The sequence below is a fragment of the Pristiophorus japonicus genome, chromosome 11 (assembly GCF_044704955.1).
Source record: "Pristiophorus japonicus isolate sPriJap1 chromosome 11, sPriJap1.hap1, whole genome shotgun sequence".
Taxonomy (NCBI): domain Eukaryota; kingdom Metazoa; phylum Chordata; class Chondrichthyes; family Pristiophoridae; genus Pristiophorus; species Pristiophorus japonicus.
Genome location: NC_091987.1, coordinates 19936619 through 19959753, shown reverse-complemented (window position 1 = coordinate 19959753; position 23135 = coordinate 19936619). Strand labels below are relative to the sequence as shown.

Sequence of the window (23135 nt, the reverse complement as noted above, 5' to 3'; positions counted from 1 at the left end):
AACAGGCGGTCCCACCAGGGGGCTCTGTCGGCAGTACGGATCGAACCGGTGTCGCATCCTGGGCGGTAGTGCTCCGCGCCCTGTAAACCCGGCACCGAATGTCCCAGTGGGGCGCTGGAAGCTGGCTGCCCGCCCGGAAATGCTTCCCGCCACCATTACCGCTCCTCCGGGACGCTAACAGAGGTGGTAATAAACCGAAAATCCAGCGCCAGAGGTTTTGGGGGTCAAGGTGTTTGAAATGTGATGCTGCTTTTTGGCTTCTTGAGATACCCTAGAGTGAGATTCGCACCTTCAGGAGGCAATTGCGAAACTGGTATTGCTGGGAAGCGTTGCCTATTTCAAAAGGGAATTGGATGAATATTTGACGGGGAAAAGTTTCGAGGGCTGTGGGAAAGAGCAGGGGGAGTGGGACTGATTGCCGAGTTCTTTCACAGAGGCTGCACAGGCACAATTTTAAAAAAAAAATTCATTCACGGGATGTGGGCGTCGCTGGCAAGGCCGGCATTTATTGCCCTTCCCCTAATTGCCCCTTGAGAAGGTGGTGGTGAGCCGCCGCCTTGAACCGCTGCAGTCCGTGTGGTGAAGGTGCTCCCACAGTGCTGTTAGGGAGGGAGTTCCAGGATTGTGACCCAGCGACGATGAAGGAACGGCCAATATATTTCCAAGTCAGGATGGTGTGTGACTTGGAGGGGAACGTGGAGGTGGGTGGTGTTCCCATGCGCCTGCTGCCCTCGTCCTTCTAGGTGGTAGAGGTCGCGGGTTTGGGAGGTGCTGCCGAAGAAGCCTTGGCGAGTTGCTGCAGTGCATCTTGTAGGTGGTACACACGATGGGCCGAATGGCCGCTTCCTGTGCTGTATTTTATGATTGATTCTGTGATTCAGCCAACCAATCTGTTAGCTGTGGTGGAGGGCGAGAGGCTCCATTTTGGATGGACAGCTCGATGGGGTTAGAAGAGGTGCCCAGCAGAAGCAATGGTCTGAGGATTTACTCGTTTGTATAGGTGCTATGTAAATGAAAGTTGTTGTAAAATAACTTAATCTTGCAACACCGAGCGTTATGTTTTTCTTGTCATTTGCAGGTTATAACTGCATCCAGCTGATGGCTATAATGGAGCATGCCTACTATGCCAGTTTCGGTTATCAAGTTACCAGCTTCTTTGCTGCATCAAGGTATTTAAGAACCACTTTCTTCCTGAAATAGTCTTCCAAGTTTGGGAAATTAGAAAAGCCAAAAGGAGGAGCTGAAGTTTTGTGCTGGTGATTTCACGAACACACTCATCATCGAATGACAGCACAGAAGTGGGCCACTCGTCCCATCGTGCCTCTGCCAGCTGTTTGGGAGAGCGATTCAATTTGTCCCACTCCCCTCCCGCTCTTTCCCCACAGCCCTGCAAAATTTCTCCCCTTCAAGTATTTTTCTAATTCCCTTTTGAGAGTTACTATTGAATCTGCTCCCACCGCCCTTTCAGGCAGCGCGCTCCCGATCACAACAACTCGCTGCGTTTTTTAAAAAAGTTTCCTCATATCACCTCTGGTTCTTTTGCCGATTATCTTAAATCGATGCCCCTCTGGTTACCGACCCTCCTGCCACAGTTTTTCCTTATCTACTCTATCAAGATTCTTCATCATTTTGAATACCTCTATTAAATCTCACCTCAGCTCTGAGGAAAACAATCCCAACTTCTCCAGTCGGTCTGTGTTAACTGAAGTCTTTCACCGCTGGTAATAAATCTGATCTGCACCCTCTCTAGGTCTTTGACATCCTTCCTAAAGTGTGGTGCCCAGAATTACACACAATAGAAACATAGAAAATAGGTGCAGGAATAGGCCATTCGGCCCTTCGAGCCTGCACCGCCATTCAATGAGTTCATGGCTGAACATGCAACTTTAGTACCCCGTTCCTGCTTTCTCGCCATACCCCTTGATCCCCCTAGTAGTAAGGACTACATCTAACTCCTTTTTGAATATATTTAGTGAAATGGCCTCAACAACTTTCTGTGGTAGAGAATTCCACAGGTTCACCACTCTCTGGGTGAAGAAGTTTCTCCTCATCTCGGTCCTAAATGGCTTACCCCTTATCCTTAGACTGTGACCCCTGGTTCTGGACTTCCCCAACATTGGGAACATTCTTCCTGCATCTAACCTGTCTAAACCTGTCAGAATTTTAAACGTTTCTATGAGGTCCCCTCTTACTCTTCTGAACTCCAGTGAATACAATCCCAGTTGATCCAGTCTTTCTTGATATGTCAGTCCCGCCATCCCGGGAATCAGTCTGGTGAACCTTCGCTGCACTCCCTCAATAGCAAGAATGTCCTTCCTCAAGTTAGGAGACCAAAACTGTACACAATACTCCAGGTGTGGCCTCACCAAGGCCCTGTACAACTGTAGTAACACCTCCCTGCCCCTGTACTCAAATCCCCTCGCTATGAAGGCCAACATGCCATTTGCTTTCTTAACCGCCTGCTGTACCTGCATGCCAACCTTCAATGACTGATGTACCATGACACCCAGGTCTCGTTGCACCTCCCCTTTTCCTAACCTGTCACCATTCAGATAATAGTCTGTCTCTCTGTTTTTACCACCAAAGTGGATAACCTCACATTTATCCACATTATACTTCATCTGCTATGCATTTGCCCACTCACCTAACCTATCCAAGTCACTCTGCAGCCTCATAGCATCCTCCTCACAGCTCACACTGCCATCCAGCTTAGTGTCATCCGCAAATTTGGAGATACATTTAATCCCCTCGTCTAAATCATTAATGTACAGTGTAAACAGCTGGGGCTCCAGCACAGAACCTTGCGGTACCCCACTAGTCACTGTCTGCCATTCTGAAAAGTACCCGTTTACTCCTACTCTTTGCTTCCTGTCTGCCAACCAGTTCTCAATCCACGTCAGCACACTACCCCCAATCCCATGTGCTTTAACTTTGCACATTAATCTCTTGTGTGGGACCTTGTCGAAAGCCTTCTGAAAGTCTGGATACACCACATCAACTGGTTCTCCCTTGTCCATTCTACTGGAACCATCCTCAAAAAATTCCAGAAGATTTGTCAAGCATGATTTCCCTTTCACAAATCCATGCTGACTTCGACCTATCCTGTCACCTCTTTCCAAATGTGCTGCTTTTGGAAATAATTGATTCCATCATTTTACCCACTACCGATGTCAGGCTGACCGGTCTATAATTCCCTGTTTTCTCTCCCTTCTTTTTTAAAAAGTGGGGTTACATTGGCTACCCTCCACTCGATAGGAACTGATCCAGAGTCTATGGTATGTTGGAAAATGACTGTCAATGCATCTGCTATTTCCAAGGCCACCTCCTTAAGTACCCTGGGATGCAGTCCATCAGGCCCTGGGGATTTATCGGCCTTCAATCCCATCAATTTCCCCAACACAATTTCACGACTAATAAGGATTTCCCTCAGTTCCTCCTTCTTACTAGACCCTCTGACCCCTTTTATATCCGGAAGGTTGTTTGTGTCCTCCTTAGTGAATACCGAACCAAAGTACTTGTTCAATTGGTCTGCCATTTCTTTGTTCCCCGTTATGACTTCCCCTGATTCTGACTGCAGGGGACCTACGTTTGTCTTCACTAACCTTTTTCTCTTTACATATCTGTAGAATATACAATACTCGAGTTGAAGCCGAACCAGTGCTTTATGAAGGTTGAGCATAACGTCCTTGCTTTTATACTTGATGCCTCTATTTATAGAACCCAGTATCCCGTGTGCCTTTTTAACGGCCTGCTTAACCTAACCTGCCCTGCCACCTTCAATGCTTTGTTGTACGTACAGCTGCGTTCTCAAGTCTGTTACTCCTCGCTGTTAAGTTTCCAAGTTTCACATCATCTGCAAACTTTGAAATTGTGCCCTGCATACCTCAGTGCAGGTCATTATATATAATCTATATTAAAATACTTCCCTTCAGTCTGAAAAGCAACCATTCACCACTACTCTCTGCTTTCTTAACCTGAGCCACTTTTGTCGTCGTCTTCCCTCGTTCCCTCATTTTGAGGATGACCTGCTTCCACACCAAAAAGGATGAGTTCACAGGTGTTTCAGTGAAGGACCTGACATTCCAGGTCCAGAACTACATGTTGAAGGGTGGAGGATGCCTTTGCATGAATTTTTTTAACGTGGGGTGACCGTTGCACACCAGCCACCACACGGGCTTGACAGAGCTCGGTCTTGGTCCAGTGGCAAGGGTTAACCAAGATGACTGGAGACCAGCTCCGCTGCACGGACCTAGTGTGCACACATAGAAAAATAGAAACATAGAAAATAGGTGCAGGAGCAGGCCATTCAGCCCTTCTAGCCTGCACCGCCATTCAATGAGTTCATGGCTGAACATGAAACTTCAGTACCCCCTTCCTGCTTTCTCGCCATAACCCTTGATCCCCCGAGTAGTAAGGACTTCATCTAACTCCCTTTTGAATATATTTAGTGAATTGGCCTCAACTACTTTCTGTGGTAGAGAATTCCACAGGTTCACCACTCTCTGGGTGAAGAAGTTTCTCCTCATCTCGGTCCTAAATGGCTTACCCCTTATCCTCAGACTGTGACCCCTGGTTCTGGACTTCCCCAACATTGGGAACATTCTTCCTGCATCTAACCTGTCTAAACCCGTCAGAATTTTAAACGTTTCTATGAGGTCCCCTCTCATTCTTCTGAACTCCAGTGAATACAAACCCAGTTGATCCAGTCTTTCTTGATAGGTCAGTCCCGCCATCCCGGGAATCAGTCTGGTGAATCTTCGCTGCACTCCCTCAATAGCAAGAATGTCCTTCCTCAAGTTAGGAGACCAAAACTGTACACAATACTCCAGGTGTGGCCTCACCAAGGCCCTGTACAACTATAGCAACACCTCCCTGCCCCTGTATTCAAATCCCTCGCTATGAAGGCCAACATGCCATTTGCTTTCTTAACCGCCTGCTGTACCTGCATGCTAACCTTCAATGACTGATGTACCATGACACCCAGGTCTCGTTGCACCTTCCCTTTTCCGAATCTGTCACCATTCAGATAATAGTCTGTCTCTCTGTTTTTACCACCAAAGTGGATAACCTCACATTTATCCACATTATACTTCATCTGCCATGCATTTGCCCACTCACCTAACCTATCCAAGTCACTCTGCAGCCGAATAGCATCCTCCTCGCAGCTCACACTGCCACCCAACTTAGTGTCATCCGCAAATTTGGAGATACTGCATTTAATCCCCTCGTCTAAATCATTAATGTACAATGTAAACAGCTGGGGCCCCAGCACAGAACCTTGCGGCACCCCACTAGTCACTGCCTGCCATTCTGAAAAGTACCCGTTTACTCCTACTCTTTGCTTCCTGTCTGACAACCAGTTCTCAGTCCACGTCAGCACACTACCCCCAATCCCATGTGCTTTAACTTTGCACATTAATCTCTTGTGTGGGACCTTGTCGAAAGCCTTCTGAAAGTCCAAATATACCACATCAACTGGTTCTCCTTTGTCCACTTTACTGGAAACATCCTCAAAAAATTCCAGAAGATTTGTCAAGCATGATTTCCCTTTCACAAATCCTTGCTGACTTGGACCTATCATGTCACCATTTTCCAGATGCACTGCTATGACATCCTTAATAATTGATTCCATCATTTTACCCACTACTGAGGTCAGGCTGACCGGTCTATAATTCCCTGTTTTCTCTCTCCCTCCTTTTTTAAAAAGTGGGGTTACATTGGCTACCCTCCACTCCATAGAAACTGATCCAGAGTCAATGGAATGTTGGAAAATGACTGTCAATGCATCCGCTATTTCCAAGGCCACCTCCTTAAGTACTCTGGGATGCAGTCCATCAGGCCCTGGGGATTTATCGGCCTTCAATCCCATCAATTTCCCCAACACAATTTCCCGACTAATAAAGATTTCCCTCAGTTCCCCCTCCTTACTAGACCCTCTGACCCCTTTTATATCCGGAAGGTTGTTTGTATCCTCCTTAGTGAATACCGAACCAAAGTACTTGTTCAATTGGTCTGCCATTTCTTTGTTCCCCGTTATGACTTCCCCTGATTCTGACTGCAGGGGACCTACGTTTGTCTTTACTAACCTTTTTCTCTTTACATACATATAGAAACTTTTGCAATCCACCTTAATGTTCCCTGCAAGCTTCTTCTCGTACTCCATTTTCGCTGCCCTAATCAAACCCTTTGTCCTCCTCTGCTGAGTTCTAAATTTCTCCCAGTCCCCAGGTTCGCTGCTATTTCTGGCCAATTTGTATGCCACTTCCTTGGCTTTAATACTATCCCTGATTTCCCTAGATAGCCACGGTTGAGCCACCTTCCCTTTTTTATTTTTACGCCAGACAGGAATGTACAATTGTTGTAATTCATCCATGCGGTCTCTAAATGTCTGCCATTGCCCATCCACAGTCAACCCCCTAAGTATCATTTGCCAATCTATCCTAGCCAATTCACGCCTCATACCTTCAAAGTTACCCTTCTTTAAGTTCTGGACCATGGTCTCTGAATTTACTGTTTCATTCTCCATCCTAATGCAGAATTCCACCATATTATGGTCACTCTTCCCCAAGGGGCCTCGCACAATGAGATTGCTAATTAATCCTCTCTCATTACACAACACCCAGTTTAAGATGGCCTCCCCCCTAGTTGGTTCCTCAACATATTGGTCTAGAAAACCATCCCTTATGCACTCCAGGAAATCCTCCTCCACCGTATTGCTTCCAGTTTGGCTAGCCCAATCTATGTGCATATTAAAGTCACCCATTATAACTGCTACACCTTTATTGCATGCACCCCTAATTTCCTGTTTGATGCCCTCCCCAACATCCCTATTACTGTTTGGAGGTCTGTACACAACTCCTACTAACGTTTTTTGCCCTTTGGTGTTCTGCAGCTCTACCCATATAGATTCCACATCATCCAAGCTAATGTCTTTCCTAACTATTGCATTAATCTCCTCTTTAACCAACAATGCTACCCCACCTCCTTTTCCTTTTATTCTATCCTTCCTGAATGTTGAATACCCCTGAATGTTGAGTTCCCAGCCCTGATCATCCTGGAGCCACGTCTCCGTAATCCCAATTACATCATATTTATTAACATCGATTTGCACAATTAATTCATCCACCTTATTGCGGATACTCCTTGCATTAAGACACAAAGCCTTCAGGCTTGTTTTTTTAACACCCTTTGTCCTTTTAGAATTTTGCTGTACAGTGGCCCTTTTTGTTCTTTGCCTTGGGTTTCTCTGCCCTCCACTTTTCCTCATCTCCTTTCTGTCTTTTGCTTTTGCTTCCTTTTTGTTTCCCTCTATCTCCCTGCATTGGTTCCCATCCCCCTGCCATATTAGTTTAAATCCTCCCCAACAGCACTAGCAAACACTTCCCCAAGGACATTGGTTCCGGTCCTGCCCAGGTGCAGACCGTCCGGTTTGTACTGGTCCCACCTCCCCCAGAACCGGTCCCAATGCCCCAGGAATTTGAATCCCTCCCTGCTGCACCACTGCTCAAGCCACGTATTCATCTGCGCTATCCTGCGATTCCTACTCTGACTATCACGTGGCACTGGTAGCAATCCCGAGATTACTACTTTTGAGGTCCTACTTTTTAATTTAGCTCCTAGCTCCTTAAATTCGTTTCGTAGGACCTCAACCCTTTTTTTACCTCTGTCGTTGGTACCAATGTGCACCACGACAACTGGCTGTTCTCCCTCCCATTTCAGAATGTCCTGCACCCGCTCCGAGACATCCTTGACCCTTGCACCAGGGAGACAACATACCATCCTGGAGTCTCGGTCGCGGCCGCAGAAACGCCTATCTATTCCCCTCACCATTGAATCCCCTATCACTATCGCTGTCCCACTCTTTTTCTTGCCCTCCTGTGCAGCAGAGCCAGCCACGGTGCCATGAACTTGGCTGCTGCTGCTCTCCCCTGATGAGTCATCCCCCTCAACAGTACTCAAAACAGTGTATCTGTGTATATCGCAGTGTGGGCTGGCCCGTGCTGCCTCTGGGCCCTCGCCTCTGCTGGGCCCCTGAACATGGCCAATTTTGTATCCACGTCGACACTACCTCTAAACTCATGGGCTTCAATCTTGCAAACAAATCTGCTCCGTGGTGCTTCATCAAACACCGTTTGAAAGTCCCCGTTGACCGCAATACTCTCATCCACCCTCTCTGTTAATTCACTGATCTTTACATTATTACAGGCGGTAATGAGTTGTTGATCCAGGATCCCATCCTGCTGTGTGTACGTGTATGTGTGCTCATTTCAAGATCTCATGGCGCTATTTTGAAAAAGAGCTGGCAATTCCTCAGTAACTTGGGCATCATTGCATATTCAACCAACCACCATCAAAGGGTGAATTTTCAGTCAGGTGTCTTGTTCCTTTGTGAAGGTTCCTGCTGTGTGCAAAAAGGCAGAGAGAGCAGTAATTGCACTCCCAAACAATTCATTGTCGGTAAAACGTTTGAGAGGATTTTGAGAGGTGTGATAAGACACTGCATGAATGGTAAAACGTACCCTCCCCGTGCTAGGATTACAATGAAGTGCAGGGGTGGAGATGGGAATATTGTACACTGTGTCCACATAGAATCGTAGAAGTGTACAGCACAGGAGGCAGCCATTCAGCCCTTCGTGTCCGCGCCGGCCGACTGAGATCTATCCAGCCTAATCCCACTTTCCAACTCTTGGTCCATAGCCCTGTCGATTACGGCACTTTATAATTCACATCGAAATACTTTTTAAATGTGGTGAGGATTTCTGCCTCTACCACCCTTTCAGGCAGTGAGTTCCAGACCTCCACCACCCTCTGGGTGAAAAAAGTTCTCCTCAAATCCCCTCTAAACCTCCCCCCAATTACTTTAAATCTATGCTTCCTGGATATTGATCCCTCTGCTAAGGGAAATAGGTCCTTCCGAGCCACTCTATCTAGGCCCCTCATAATTTTTTTACACCTCAATAAGGTCTCCCCTCAGCCTCCTCTGTTCCAAAGAAAGCAAACCTAGCCTATCCAATCTTTCCTCATCACTAAAATTCTCCAGTCCTGGCAAAGTCCTCGTAAATCTCCTCTGTACCTTCTCCAGTGCAATCACATCCTTCCTGTAATGCGGTGACCAGAACTGCACGCAGTACTCCAGCTATGGCCTAACTAGTGATTTATACAGTTCAAGCATAACCCACCCCCCGCTCTTGTATTCTACGCCTCGGCTAGAACTGTGAGAAACAGCCAGCAGAACTTTCTGTGCTTCCGAGAGCATTTGAGTGGTTTAACAGAGACGGTGCTTTGGTGTGTGGCTTAAAGCCTCTGCGTGAGCCCTGCCATCTGAGGCAAGGTTGAAGGAGAGCAAGTAGAAGCGGGGGTGGGGGGGAAAACTGGGAGATAAATTGGGACAGCTCTTCCAAAGAGCCGGCACAGGCACGACGGGGCCAATGGCCGCCTCCTATGCTGTAAGTTTAGTCTTTTATCTATTTTTTCTCTCTCTTCGAATGTCTCACTATCTCTTCTCTCACACTCTGCTTTCCTCCTCCTTTCTCTGCTCTCTCTCTCTCTCTCTCTCTCTCCCCCTCCCCTTCCGCAGTGGCTTTCTGCGCATGTGTAGATGACTCCTGACCTCCTGAAATGCGGGAAAAGCTGTCCACCAAAAAAAGCGCATGCGCAGAAGGCCGTTGCTAGGGAAGCTTTTCCTTCCACATCATTGGGCCCGTTTCACTTCGCTGAGCCGAAAGTCGCGATCTAAAAAATGGGCGATGTTCCAGCAATCATGAAGGCTGACACATTGGGCGATATCCAGCAAAGTGGAAAGTCTAGCCCCTATGATTCTGAAGTTGTTTGGAGGTTGAGAGTCGACTGGAGGGTGAATTTTTCTCTCTCCCCTTCAGGGTCCGGGGTGAAAGCTTGGTCTTTGCTTTGTGTCTTTTCACATTGGGCTGGATGGGATTGGAAACTCAATCTGTGGGCGGCTTCAGCGTTTGAAATGTTCTTGGTTTGTGGCTCAGTGGGGTCGCACACTCCCTCTGAATCAGGGCGGGTTCAAGTCCCACTCCAGGGACATGGGCATAAAAAGATCTAGGGTGACGCTCCCAGTGCAGTGCTGAGGGAGTGCCGCACTGTCGGAGGTACCGCCTTTCGGATGAGACGTTAAACCGAGGCCCCGTCTGCTCTCTCAGGTGGACGTAAAAGATCCCGTGGCGTTGTTTTGAAGAGGAGCTGGGGAGTTATCCCCCCCTGTCCTGGCCAATATTCATCCCACAATCAACATAACAAAACAGATTATCTGGCCATTATCACATTGCTGTTTGTGGGAGCTTGCTGTGCGCAAATTGGCTGCCGCGTTTCCCACATTACAACAATGACTGCACTTCAAAAGTACTTCATTGGCTGTAAAGCGCTTTGAGACGTCCGGTGGTTGTGAAAGGCGCTATATAAATGCAAGTGTTTTCTTTCTTTGCACGGCAGGGGGAGGCACAGATAGTTTGTTTGTCGGTAAGATACTGGGGAAAATGTAATTTTTTTGTGGGTGAGGATAATGTGAGCACTTATATCTCTCTGTTTTCAGCCCTGCGTGCAATTTAAAAAAAAAAAAATAACGATAATTCTCTGTTGATTTTGCTCAATAACAAGAAAAATAAGAAATGACAGCCCTGCTTGTGAGGAAATTAATGTAAAGACTCAAAGCATTAAAGATCAGCCACTTTGAAAAGCAAAAACAACAAATGTACGATGAGAGCAAAGTAACACGTGTGGTGTGTTTGTGTGTGCAGTCGCTACGGGACCCCCGATGAGCTGAAGGAGCTGATCGACACAGCCCACTCGATGGGACTGGTGGTGCTACTCGATGTCGTGCACAGCCACGCGTCCAAGAACACAGAGGACGGACTCAACCTGTTTGATGGGACTGATTCGTGCTTCTTCCACTCTGGGACCCGCGGCACTCACAGCCAATGGGACAGCAGGCTTTTTAACTATTCAAAGTAAGTGCTTTGAAAACATCTTTCTCGGCCCATTAGTGTTGGCCTTTTTTGTTCTTCCATTTCCCCACACTTCGCTCGATTTATATAATAAATATCCCAAGCTGGCTAAGGTCTGCGAAAATTTTCTTTCAGACAGCATCCTGCTGTTAAAGCAGAACAGATTTTTTTGTAACTCTCTCTAATTAATTCTCGAAGGGCTCTTTCAGATGGATATTTTTGAAAGTTTTGCCAGAAGGCAGTGAAATCAGAATCACTTTGTTTGAATTATAATTTCATTTTTTGATTCTTTTTTTTTTTGACTCGACCTTGATAAGCTGTCTTTGTTGATCCGAAGCCAGTCACATTGAATCGCAAGATGGAACCTGGGGGGGGGAAGTAGTGGGGATGGGGGGGGATTAGTGGGAGTGGTGGTGGGGGGCGAGTAGTGGGGGTAGGGGGCGAATGGTGGGGGTCGGGAGGGGAATAGTGGGGGTCGGGAGGGGAATAGTGGGTGTCGGGAGGGGAATAGTGGTGGGGGGGGGGGGGGTGCTGAGTACGGGAGCCTGCCAGGATCTGAGGGTGTTGAGCCACACAGGATCCCCACCCCCCCCCCCTGTCTGCCAGTACAGCTGTTCCCCAGACTCCTGTGTCCAGTGTTCTCTCTGACACTCGAGGTGCTGTGTTGCCCCTCGCTCACTGCAGACCTCCTCCTGCCCGTCTTCTGACTGCTCCAAACCTTTCCTGCCATCCCACTCCTTTCCCACACCTCTCCCATTCCTGTCATTCTGCTCCTTTCCGTCGTCCCGCTCCCCTCTCCCCTCTCCCTTCTCCCCTCTCCCCTCTCCCCTCTCCCCTCTCCCCTCTCCCCTCTCCCCTCTCCCCTCTCCCCTCTTCCCCCCGCCCTCCCGCACCCCCCTCCCGCTCCCCTCTCCCCTCCCGCTCCCCTCTCCCCCCGCTGCCCTCCCGCTCCCCTCTCCCCCCGCCCCGGTCAAATGACCTGTTTCCTCCGCAGCCTGAACGTTATGGAAAATGGGAAAGTGTTAGAGATAAATTGAGACTATAATTGAGTAGAATGGGCCTCTATTCTCTGGACTTTAGACGAATAAGAGGTGATCTCATTGAAAAGTATAAAAGTGTTACAGGGCTTGACAGGTCAGTTGCTGAGAGGCTGTTTCCTCTGGCTGGGGACTCTAGACCCAGGGGGTGTAGTCTCTGGGTAAGGAATCATTTAGGACTGAGATGAGAAAGTTCTTCATTGATGGTTGTGAATCTTTGGAATTATTAACCCCAGAGGGCTGTGGATGCTGAGTCGTGGAGCATAATCAAGGATGAGATTGATATATTTTTGGACTCGAGCGGAATTGAGGGATATGGAGTTTGGGCAAGAAGTGGAGTTCATAGAATCATAGAATGGTTACTGTATGGAAGATGGCCATTTGACCCGTCGAACCCGTGCTGGAGTTGAGGTTGAAGATCCTGTTGAGTGGCAGAGCAGGCTTGATGGGCCATATGGCCGACTCCTGCTCCTAATTCTTGTGTGTGGGGTGTGAAAGGGAGAAAGCGAGAGTGAGAAAAAGAAGAAAAAGTCTCATTGTTCTATTTTCCTGGTCGACCTTTTCTAAAATAACCAATAAGGAGACAGCTGGGTTGGCCCAATGTCATCATACAAAAACCAAACCAAAGCACCAAATCTTTTAAAGGGGAACAACATAACCATAAAACAAAAGAAACTTCTAAAGTTCAATGTTATTCCCAGTGCCCAGTACGTCCTCCAGTCCCTGCATGGCCCCCGATCGCGGAACGCCTCAAGCGCAGCGGCAGACACCATGTGCTCCGTCTCCAGAACCGCGGTAGAGAGGCAGCCGGAGGAACCTCCCCCACCAAACGGCACACATCCAACCCGCACTTGTACATGGCCCCCTTGGCCAATCTCATGAAGAGCTCCTCTGACCTTCCCGCACGCCCTCTATACCAGGCGGCCAAAGATCAGGGCAAATGGGACAGAAGTGGAGCCAGGAATTGAGGAGCAGCCCCTTCTCCTTCAGTTCCTACCATTCAATGTTTTGTGTAACAGAACCATAGCCATCTTCTCTCTAGACTATGGAAAGAAATGCAGGGTTATGATGGAGGCCGTTGTGCTTCCGTGCGTTGCCGTGAGCTCTGTAAATGCACACGGCCCATCGGCGCGCACACAAGTGTCCTCCTCACATGTCGTCGAGACGCGAGATTCCACACGCTGGTTACTGGCGCAGTGCCGCCTGTCTTGGCCGACACAGAAGCTGGCGCGGTCATTAATACTTTACAATCCGAGCTCTCCAAACACAATTATTACCAGTGAAACTAAAAATGAAAGCTCTCAAAATGCCTTCTGCAAAGTGGCTGTGGTGCTGCGCTGTCTGTGAGACTCTCTAACTCCGGTTCCAGAGAGAGGGCCTCCAAGACTGTGTGCTGTGTTTCGCTGCGGCGAGAGACTGTGGAGGGATGTGATCGGGGCCCAGGGGCAGCACGGGCCCAGCCCACACTGCGATATGTGGGCGCACTAGGTCCGTGCAGCAGAGCTGGTCTCCAGTTGTCTTGGGTAATCCTTGCCACTAGACCAAGACTTTCAGTGGTAGAGAATTCCACAGGTTCACCACTCTGAGTGAAGAAGTTTCTCCTCATCTCGGTCCTAAATGGCTTACCCCTTATCCTTAGACTGTGACCCCTGGTTCTGGACTTCCCCAACATCGGGAACATTCTTCCTGCATCGGACCTGTCCAGTCCCGTCAGAATTTTATATGTTTCTATGCGATCCCCTCTCATCCTTCTAAACTCCAGTGAATAGAAGCCTAGTCGATCCAGTCTCTTCTCATATGTCAGTCCTGCCATCCCGGGAATCAGTCTGGTGAACCTTCGCTGCACTCCCTCAATAGCAAGCATGTCCTTCCTCAGATCAGGAGACCAAAACTGAACACAATATTCAAGGTATGGCATCACCAAGACCCTGTATAACTGCAGCAAGACCTCCCTGCTCCTATGCTCAAATCCTCTCTCTCTATGAAGGCCAACATGCCATTTGCCGCTTTCACCGCCTGCTGTACCTGCATGCCAACTTTCAATGACTGATGTACCATGACTGATGGCCCAGGTCTCGTTGCACCTCCCCTTTTCCTAATCTGTCACCATTCAGATAATCTGCCTTCCTGTTTTTGCCACCAAAGTGGATAACCTCACATTTATCTACATGATCCTGCATCTGCCATGCGTTTGCCCGCTCACCTAACCTGTCCAGGTCACCCTGCAGCCTCTTAGCATCCTCCTCACTGCTCACACTGCCTCCCAGCTTATTTTCATCTGCAAACTTGGAGATATGGTGACAACAATTGAGCGCCCTGTTCCCAAGCGGGTTGTGCAGCCCACAGCATCACCTCTGCAGGCTTCAGCCTGATTCTCACTCTGGGAGCGAAAGCGGCTTGGGGCGGGGCGAGGGTCAGGATTTCTTGACTGTGCTCGTATGGGGCCAGGGCCATTTGAACCACCTGGGCCTCAGTTCGACGTTTGAAGTGAGGCTTCCTGCCCAAGTACGGCTGGAGTCCCAGCGTGATTGGCCAGAGGGGATGGGATTTCGGGCAGCAGGAAGGTCGGCGCCAGGGAACCCGAGGGGATGGTGTCAGGTCGGGAGAGACCGGAGGAGGAGGGAGGTCGGGTTACAGTATGGGGAGGGCAAGCGGGGTAGCCCGGTGGTGAGGAGGCCCAACCTTTCCTTGTGGGGCACGAGGAGTATTCCCCACTTCCCCTGGCCCACGAGGAAACCATTGGGAAAATAAAATGTAAAACTTTCCACCTCCCTGAACTTCTATCCCCCGATCCTGCCCCACTGCCAGCCTTCTCAGGCACTCAGTCATGTGACTGCAGCTTCAGATTGCGTTGGGGTCCGAGTGGCGTAATGGGCAAATACATCGCCCAACAGAGTTGTCACATTGTGTTCAAGAGTAGGAGCTCTGGCTTCAACCCTCCCCCCCCCCCACCCCTATACATCTGGTTTGTGTGTCAGTGGCTCAGTGGGCAGCACTCTCTCTCTCGCCTCTGAGTCAGAAGATCGTGGGTTCAAGTCCCACTCCAGGGACTTGAGCATAAAATCTAGGCTGACACTCCCAGTGCAGTGCTGAGGGAGTGCTGCACTGTTGCAGGTGTCGTCTTTCGGATGAGACTTTATCCTCTCGGGTGGATGTAAAAGATCCCTTGGCCACTATTTCAAAGAAGAGCAGGGGAGTTATCCCTGGTGTCCCGGGGTCAATATTTATCCCTCAATCAACAAAACAAAAAAACAGATTATCTGGTCATTATCACATTGCTGTTTGCGGGAGCTTGCTGTGCGCAAATTGGCTGCCGCGTTTCCCACATTACAACAGTGACCACAGTACTGCATTGGCTGTAAAGCTCTTTGAGACATCCGGTGGATGTGAAAGGTGCTATAGAAATGCAAGTCTTCCTTTCTTTCCTCCTCTCTTGTGTGGCTACGTTGCCCTCGGCATGAACCAGCTGGAGCAGTCGGAGGGGCTCTCCAGTATCGGAGGCAACTGCGAGGCCAGGAATGGCCCTGGGTGGCAACAAAGGTTGGGGAGCTTGTGGCTCAGAGGTGGGAGCTGTTGGTTGGATGTGAGGCGAGAAAGAATTGGTTCTTTGAAAAGCTGATTCGGTCATTGCCCTGCAAGAGGAGTTCAGGTTTCACGCACTGTGAGGTGGTGCGCTGCGGAAGGAGCTGGAGCCGTTTGTCGGAATCGTCAGCAGAAAAGTTGATGGGATTACAGGATGCAGCGAACAGAGTGGAAGAGAAAGCCAAGCACTGAGGGGACTCCCGAAATAAGCTCAGAGCTCGAGCCTTCGCTGCAAGGCGGCTGGAGAAATTTGAGAGGAGGCTCGAGAGCATTGGATGGCCACCACATGGTGGCAACTTGTTCACAAACGCGCTGTGCACATTCCTGTTACAGGAGGGCCCCACCTTCAGTCCTCGCTACCTGCCGAATCCATTGACCTCTGCCCAGGAGAGTGCTGGCAGCTACAGCCAGAGCACCCGCTCCTGATTATAGAAACATAGAAAATAGGTGCAGGAGTAGGCCATTCGGCCCTTCGAGCCTGCACCACCATTCAATAAAGATCATGGCTGATCATTCACCTCAGTACACCTTTCCTGCTTTCTCTCCATACCCCTTGATCCCTTTAGCTGTAAGGGCCACATCTAACTCCCTCTTGAATATATCTAACAAACTGGCTCAACAACTTACTGTGGTAGAGGATTCCACAGGTTCACAATTTTCTGAGTGAAGAAGTTTCTCCTCATCTCAGTCCTAAATGGCTTACCCCTTATCCTTAGACTGTGACCCCTGGTTCTGGACTTCCCCAACATCGGGAACATTCTTCCTGCATCTAACCTGTCCTGTCCCGTCAGAATTTTAGATGTTTCTATGAGATTCCCTCTCATCCTTCTAAATTCCAGTGAACATAAGCCTTGTCGATCCAGTCTTTCTTCATATGTCAGTCTGGTGAACCTTCGCTGCACTCCCTCAATAGCAAGAATATCTTTCCTCAGATTAGGAGACCAAAACTGAACACAATACTCCAGATGGGGCCTCACCAAGGCCCTGTACAACTGCAGTAAGACCTCCCTGCTCCTATGCTCAAATCCTCTCGCTATGAAGGCCAACATGCCATTTGCTTTCTTAACCGCCTGCTGTACCTGCATGCCAACTTTCAATAACTGATGTACCATGACACTCAGGTCTCGTTGCACCTCCCCTTTTACTAATCTGTCACCATTCAGATAATAATCTGCCTTCCTGTTTTTACCACCAAAGTGAATAACCTCACACTTATCTCCATTATACCACATCTGCCATGTATTTGCCCACTCACCTAACCTGTCCAAGTCACCCTGCAGCCTCTTGGCATCCTCCTCACAGCTCACACTGCCACCCAGCTTAGTGTCATCTGCAAACTTGGAGATATTACATTCAATTCCTGCATCTAAATCATTGATTATATTGTAAATAGCTGGTGTCCCAGCACTGAGCCTTGTTCAGTGTTCTGGGAAGTGTGTGTGTGTACTCTAACTCATACCAAGTCCCAATCGCCCATCACCCCCTGTGCTCGCAAGCCTACATTGGCTCCCGGTCCTGCAATGCCTCAAATTCGAAGTGCTCAGCCTTGTGTTCAAATCCCTCCATGGCCATTCGCTCCCTCCGTCACTTCCTCCAGCCCCACAACCCTCCGAGATCTCTGTGCTCCTCCAATTCTGGCCTCGGTTTCCCTGATTTCCATCACCCGACCATTGGTGGCCATGCCTCAGCTACCTGGGCCCTAAGCTCTGGCATAACCTCCCTAAACCTCTCCGCGCCTCTCTCTCCTTCTTCAAGACACTCCTTAAAACCTACCTCTTTGACCAAGCTTTTGGTCACCTGTCCTAATATCACCTTATGCGGCTTGGGGTCAAACTTTTTTTGATGATTGCTCCTGTGAAGCGCCTTGGGATATTTTACTGCGTTAAAGGCGCTATATAAATACAAGTTGTTGGTTTGTGTATTTCCTGTGACGATCTTAGCGCTCTCTGTCCCCTCCCCCACACCATAGTTGGGGAGCCTGCCGAGGCCCTTGGTCCGGCCCAGTCAGTGAGGAATGCCCGAATCTCCTGAATGTATGGAGCCAAGCCCGAACGTAAAGCATCACCTTCAAGGTGGCGTGGGGCAGGAAAGGGCAGCAATGCCAACAAACACTTCCTTCGAATACTCGGTCAGAACAGGGTCATGTTTAATGGAGTTTAGAAGAATGAGAGGGGATCTCACAGAAACATATAAGATTCTGACGGGACTGGACAGGTTAGATGCAGGAAGAATGTTCCCGATGTTGGGGAAGCCCAGAACCAGGGGACAGTCTAAGGATAAGGGGTAGGCCATTTAGGACTGAGATGAGGAGGAACTTCTTCACTCAGAGTTGTTAATCTGTGGAATTCCCTACTGCAGAGAGTTGTTGATGCCAGTTCATTGGATATATTTAAGAGGGAGTTAGATATGTCCCTTACGGCTAAAGGGATCAAGGGGTACGGAGAGAAAGCAGGAAAGGGGTACTGAGGTGAATGATCAGCCATGATCTTATTGAATGGTGGTGCAGGCTCGAAGGGCCGAATGGCCTACTCCTGCACCTATTTTCTATGTTTCTATGTTTCTATGTTTCCAATGTGCACAGGTTATTGATTGTTTTTCCCCTGCTGTTTTTGATGAATCTATTAAATGTTTTGTGACTTTGAAATCTGGTGAATCCAAGAAAGCGTTTCTCTGACTGCTGTGAAAACCTGCATCTTTTTTTTTGCTTACCGGTGCCAAACATTGAAAAGGTATCGGCGTCGGGAGCTAATTGGCCTACTTTTTTCCTCAAAACTGACAGGTGCTGCTAAATTATGAAAAAGGAACCCTTTTAAAAGTCACCAGAGATTGGAAAAGTGCAGTGTTTGTGGCTATCCTGAGATAATGAAACCCATATCTAGCTGCAAACACGTGGCTACTTGCTTTTTCAACTGACACTGCAAATTGGTGTAGGTACTGAGCGCAACACCACACACAGAGTGCAGAGCCCCTGGTCATCCTCCAGCAAGGAGTAGCGTCTGCCATGGTATCCCGGAAACTCCCACCCCCCCACCCCCGATAGTCTGATGAGCAAAGGCACCGGCGCAACGGTAACACAGAGACTCTCCGATTCCAATCTCCAGTCTCCGAGAGTTAGCTGATCACAGCTCGCACAGCGCCAGCCTTGATCTCAGCTGTGGCTCAGTGGGGTGACTCTCTCTCTCTCTCACCTCCGAGTCAGAGCTTGTGGGTCCCACCTGCACTGCAGAGATTTGTGCACACAATCCAGGCTGTCCCCACCCTACCCCGTGTAGTGCTATGGGAATGCTGTGCTGTCCGAGGTGGCGTCTTTCGGATGAGATGTTAAACCGAGGCCCCGTCTGTCCTCTCGGGTGGATGTAAAAGATGACAAAGAGCAAGAGAGTTCTCCCGGAGTCCTGGCCAGTATTTAACCCACAACCAACATCACCGTGAACAGATTATCTTTTTTAATTGTTGTTTGTGGGAGCTTGCTGTGTGCGAAATGGCTGCCGCGTTTCCTACATTGCAACACTGAGTACGCTTCAAAACGCCATCATCGGCAGTCCCTCGAATCGAGGATGACTTGCTTCCACGTTAAGAAGTTCACAGGTGTTTCAATGAAGGACCTAAAATTCCAGATCCCGAAGGGTGGAAGATGCCTGTGTGTGGATTTTTTTAACGTGGGGTGGCTGTTGCACATCAGCCACCACACGGGCTTGACAGAGCCAGGTCTTGGTCCAGTGGCAAGGGTTAACCAAGACCACTGGAGACCAGCTCTGCTGCATGGACCGAGTGCGCGCACATATCGCAGTGTGTGGTGGTCCGTGCTGCCCCTGGGCCCCGAACTCGCACCTCTCCTGGGCCCCAATCACATCGCTCTACAATCTCTCGCCACTCCTTCGCCCCGACCTCGCCGCTCCTGCTGTATCTGCCCACGCTGCAATCACCGACCACCTATTGTAAATAGAAGATGGTAATCAACTATGAAGATGGTAATCAAAAAAGTACTTGGTGGCTGTAAAGCGCTTTGCGGACGTGAAAGGCGCTATATAAATGCAAGTTAGTTCTTTTTTACATTGCGTCCTTGCATCTTCTAGCAGGTGTCAATGATCAGGAATGGCCTGTTTTTCAACTCAATATCACAGGGATGAGGAGGCCAGTTGGCGACATCAGCTGACTCCGCACAGACAATAGATCTCTGGCCTGCCTGGTCGGTGAGTTACCAGGCAGTGCCATCTAGCTGTGGGCTGAAGATCTGCTGTGAGCAATATGCAGTTGCCCAGGAAATGGCTTATCTCTCTGCCTTTTAACTCAATGAATTGAATCAAATCAGTGTAACAAAGCACATGTTTCCTAATTCCTTTCATTTCTGGCCCTGTTTGGAAAATCTTATAAAAATTCAATGGGTTTTAAATGGAGTTACTGAAGATTAAGAGATTGTTATTGATTTGAATTTTTCTTTAAACAGTAATCGACAGCAATCCGGTGCTCTCTCTGAGGCTCTGTCACAAACCCAATACAATGCATGCAGATGTAAAGGCTGATTGAGAACACTGCCATTTATTCCAGGGCTCCCTCTCCAACCTGCAGCCTGTGTGCAACTGCAGAGGATTACCGTACAAGGAGTAGAGGATTATCCCTGACATTTTTACAATAGGAAGATAGCCTATTGTGTTCAAATCAAAAAAAAAATTCTCTCCCATTATTCAGGCTCTATCATTATATAAATGTGCCAGAAAGTGGAGAACAGGAAATGATTAAATGACAAGAAGTGAGAATGACTCAAGACAAAAGGAGGCAATAATGAAAGAAATTAGAGAAATAAAAGTTGTATACGAGATGTGTCAATGGTTACAGCAGAGGTGCCAAGAAGTATGGGAAATCTAGCAAAGCAGAGAAGATGGTGTTCGGTGGATTAAGGCAGGAAGACCATCATCATCATCATAGACAGTCCCTCGGAATCGAGGAAGACTTGCTTCCACTCTTAAAGTGAGTCCTTAGATGGCTGAACAGTCCAATATGAGAGCCACAGTCCCTGTCACAGGTGGGACAGACAGTGGTTGAGGGAAAGGGTGGGTTGGACTGGTTTGCCGCACGCTCCTTCTGCATGCTCTCGGCGACGAGACTCGAGGTGCTCAGCGTCCTCCCGGATGCACTTCCTCCACTTAGGGCGGTCTTTGGCCAGGGACTCCCAGGTGTTAGTGGGGATGTTGCATTTTATCAGGGAGGCTTTTAATGTTTCCTCTGCCCACCTTTGGCTCGTTTGCCGTGAAGAGACCCCGGGATGTTGACCACCTAGCTGCCCGTGTACTGATGGGGGGGTCCCCACTCCACATGTTGGACAGTTCTTTATACCCATTAAACTGATTGATTAAGTTAGAGACACTAATATGTTTGATAATTCAATTCAATTTATTATTGACAAAACATTAATCTTAAATGCACTAAACATCATATCATAGGCAGCCCCTCGAAGCGAGGATGACTTGCTTCCACGCCAAAAAGGAATGAGTTCACGGGTATTTCAATGAAGGACCTAATATTCCAGGTCTTGAATAACATCCTGAAGGGTGGAAGATGCCTGTGCGTGGATTTTTTTTAACGTGGTGGTCTTTGCACACCAGCCACCACACGGGCTTGACAGAGCTAGGTCTTGGTCCAGTGGCAAGGGTTACCCAAGACGACTGCACGGACCGAGTGCGCGCACATATCGCAGTGTGGGCTGGCTCGTGCTGCCCCTGGGCCCTCGCCTCTCCTGGGCCCCGGGAACTTCCTTCTACAAACTCTTGCTGCTCCTTGGCCCCTCCTGCTGTGCCTGCCCGCACTGCAATCAGCGACCTGGCTTCACAGCCGTCGCCCTCCTGCAGTGGTATGGCGCCGCACGCTGCCCCCTCTGATGGCTCCGGCCTGCTGATGATCTTGCAGGCCGGGACCACGCTGAGCCACTGCACGCTGCTCCCTCTAATGCAGCCTTTCAATCACAGGGCCCCTGTAGTCTGGGTTCGGCATATTCTCCGTTGTGGCGAATGCTGGGTAAATGCACCACCATCGAAAGGCCACGTTCGTGAACTGAAGAGGATTTACTGTGCACTAAACAACCATACAGAGCAAACGCGCATTAGTCCCGCGTCCAAAACTCCGGCTCGTGGATATTAATGAGGACCCATGAAGGTGGCTTCACCAAGCCAGTTCACACCACTGGGTCCGGAAGAAAGCAATGGTCTCTTTCTTTCCTTACAACTAAGTAAAAACATGGCATCTCTTTATACCATTTTTATTTATGGCTTCATTCCTGTTGGGTGCAACGCCATCCGTTTCTGAGCACCCAGTTGCTCAAATCGATTGCCAAACGGAGATGAGAGGTGCCATCAATATTCCCTCTAATTTTTATTTTAAGTGTGCTGTCCCTTTAGCTGGCTGAGCGGCCCAGTCAGATTTCCGTGCTTGCGTGGTTTATTCAATGTAAAAGCCGGTGAGCGGCCTGGGCGGGACCTCCAGACCACCGCACAGTCGTGCAGCTCAACAGGAACATTGGCACCCTGGCCTTTTCACAGCGGAATCTTACCTCCTATCATTGCTTTTCCCCAGCCGTTCTTTTGTTGAAAAAACTTTTGATACATGTTGTCACAGCAGCATATTGCCTTCTCTATTGCTATAATCACCTGCCCTTACACTACCCGTTGCTGTCATGAAAATCCTGTTTCAGAAGCCCATGTGTGTTATCGGCATCAGTGAGGGGAAAAGACGGGCTTTTCGGGATCCCGATATAAACCAATTCTGGCAACATTACTGCTTTGTCCTTGTTAGAAATAAATAGAGTGTAAAAACATACTGATATTTTTACACCAAGCATGAGCCCACAACCGCCCCCAGCCCTAGAGACTCTGATGCACCCATCCCACGCTACCTGAACCTGCTGTCCAAGAGAAAATGGGAAGCGCTCTGGCGATGTTCTACTTGTTGTTAAGGCCAGAAGCTGTAAAGTTCCTTTTTTACTTCTTGTGCCTTTCACTTGAGTATTGCCCTCATCCCCCAGATGCTCCTCACATTATTTGACCATCTAATTCCTTAAAATGTCACTCTCGCACTCTCGCCTCTCAGTCACAAGGTGTTGGGTTCCAGTCCCACTCCAGAGACTTGAGCACTAAAATCCAGGCTGACACTCCCAGTGCAGTACTGAGGGAGCACTGCACTGTCAGAGGGGTATTACTGAGGGAGTGCTGCACTGTCAGAGGGTCAGTACTGAGGGAGCACCGCACTGTCGGAGGGTCAGTACTGAGGGAGTGCTGCACTGTCAGAGGGTCAGTACTGAGGGAGTGCTGCACTGTTGGAGGGGCAGTACTGAGGGAGTGCCGCACTGTCGGAGGGGCAGTACTGAGGGAGTGCCGCACTGTCGGAGGGGCAGTACTGAGGGAGCGCCGCACTGTCGGAGGGGCAGTACTGAGGGAGCGCCGCACTGTCGGAGGGGCAGTGCTGAGGGAGCGCCGCACTGTCGGAGGGGCAGTACAGAGGGAGCGCTGCACTGTCGGAGGGGCAGTGCTGAGGGAGCGCCGCACTGTCGGAGGGGCAG

The 23135-nt window shown here is 49.1% G+C and overlaps 1 protein-coding gene across 2 annotated transcripts in view; it reads left to right on the top strand.

Moving 5' to 3' along the window:
- gbe1b (glucan (1,4-alpha-), branching enzyme 1b) overlaps positions 1-23135 on the top strand; it is a 641317-nt gene that overhangs the window by 331429 nt on the left and 286753 nt on the right. For both annotated transcript variants that reach the window (XM_070893260.1, XM_070893261.1), the window contains exons 6-7: positions 1079-1169; positions 10761-10970. In XM_070893260.1, the coding sequence (XP_070749361.1) occupies positions 1079-1169; positions 10761-10970 (301 nt within the window). The remainder of the gene's footprint in view (positions 1-1078; positions 1170-10760; positions 10971-23135) is intronic.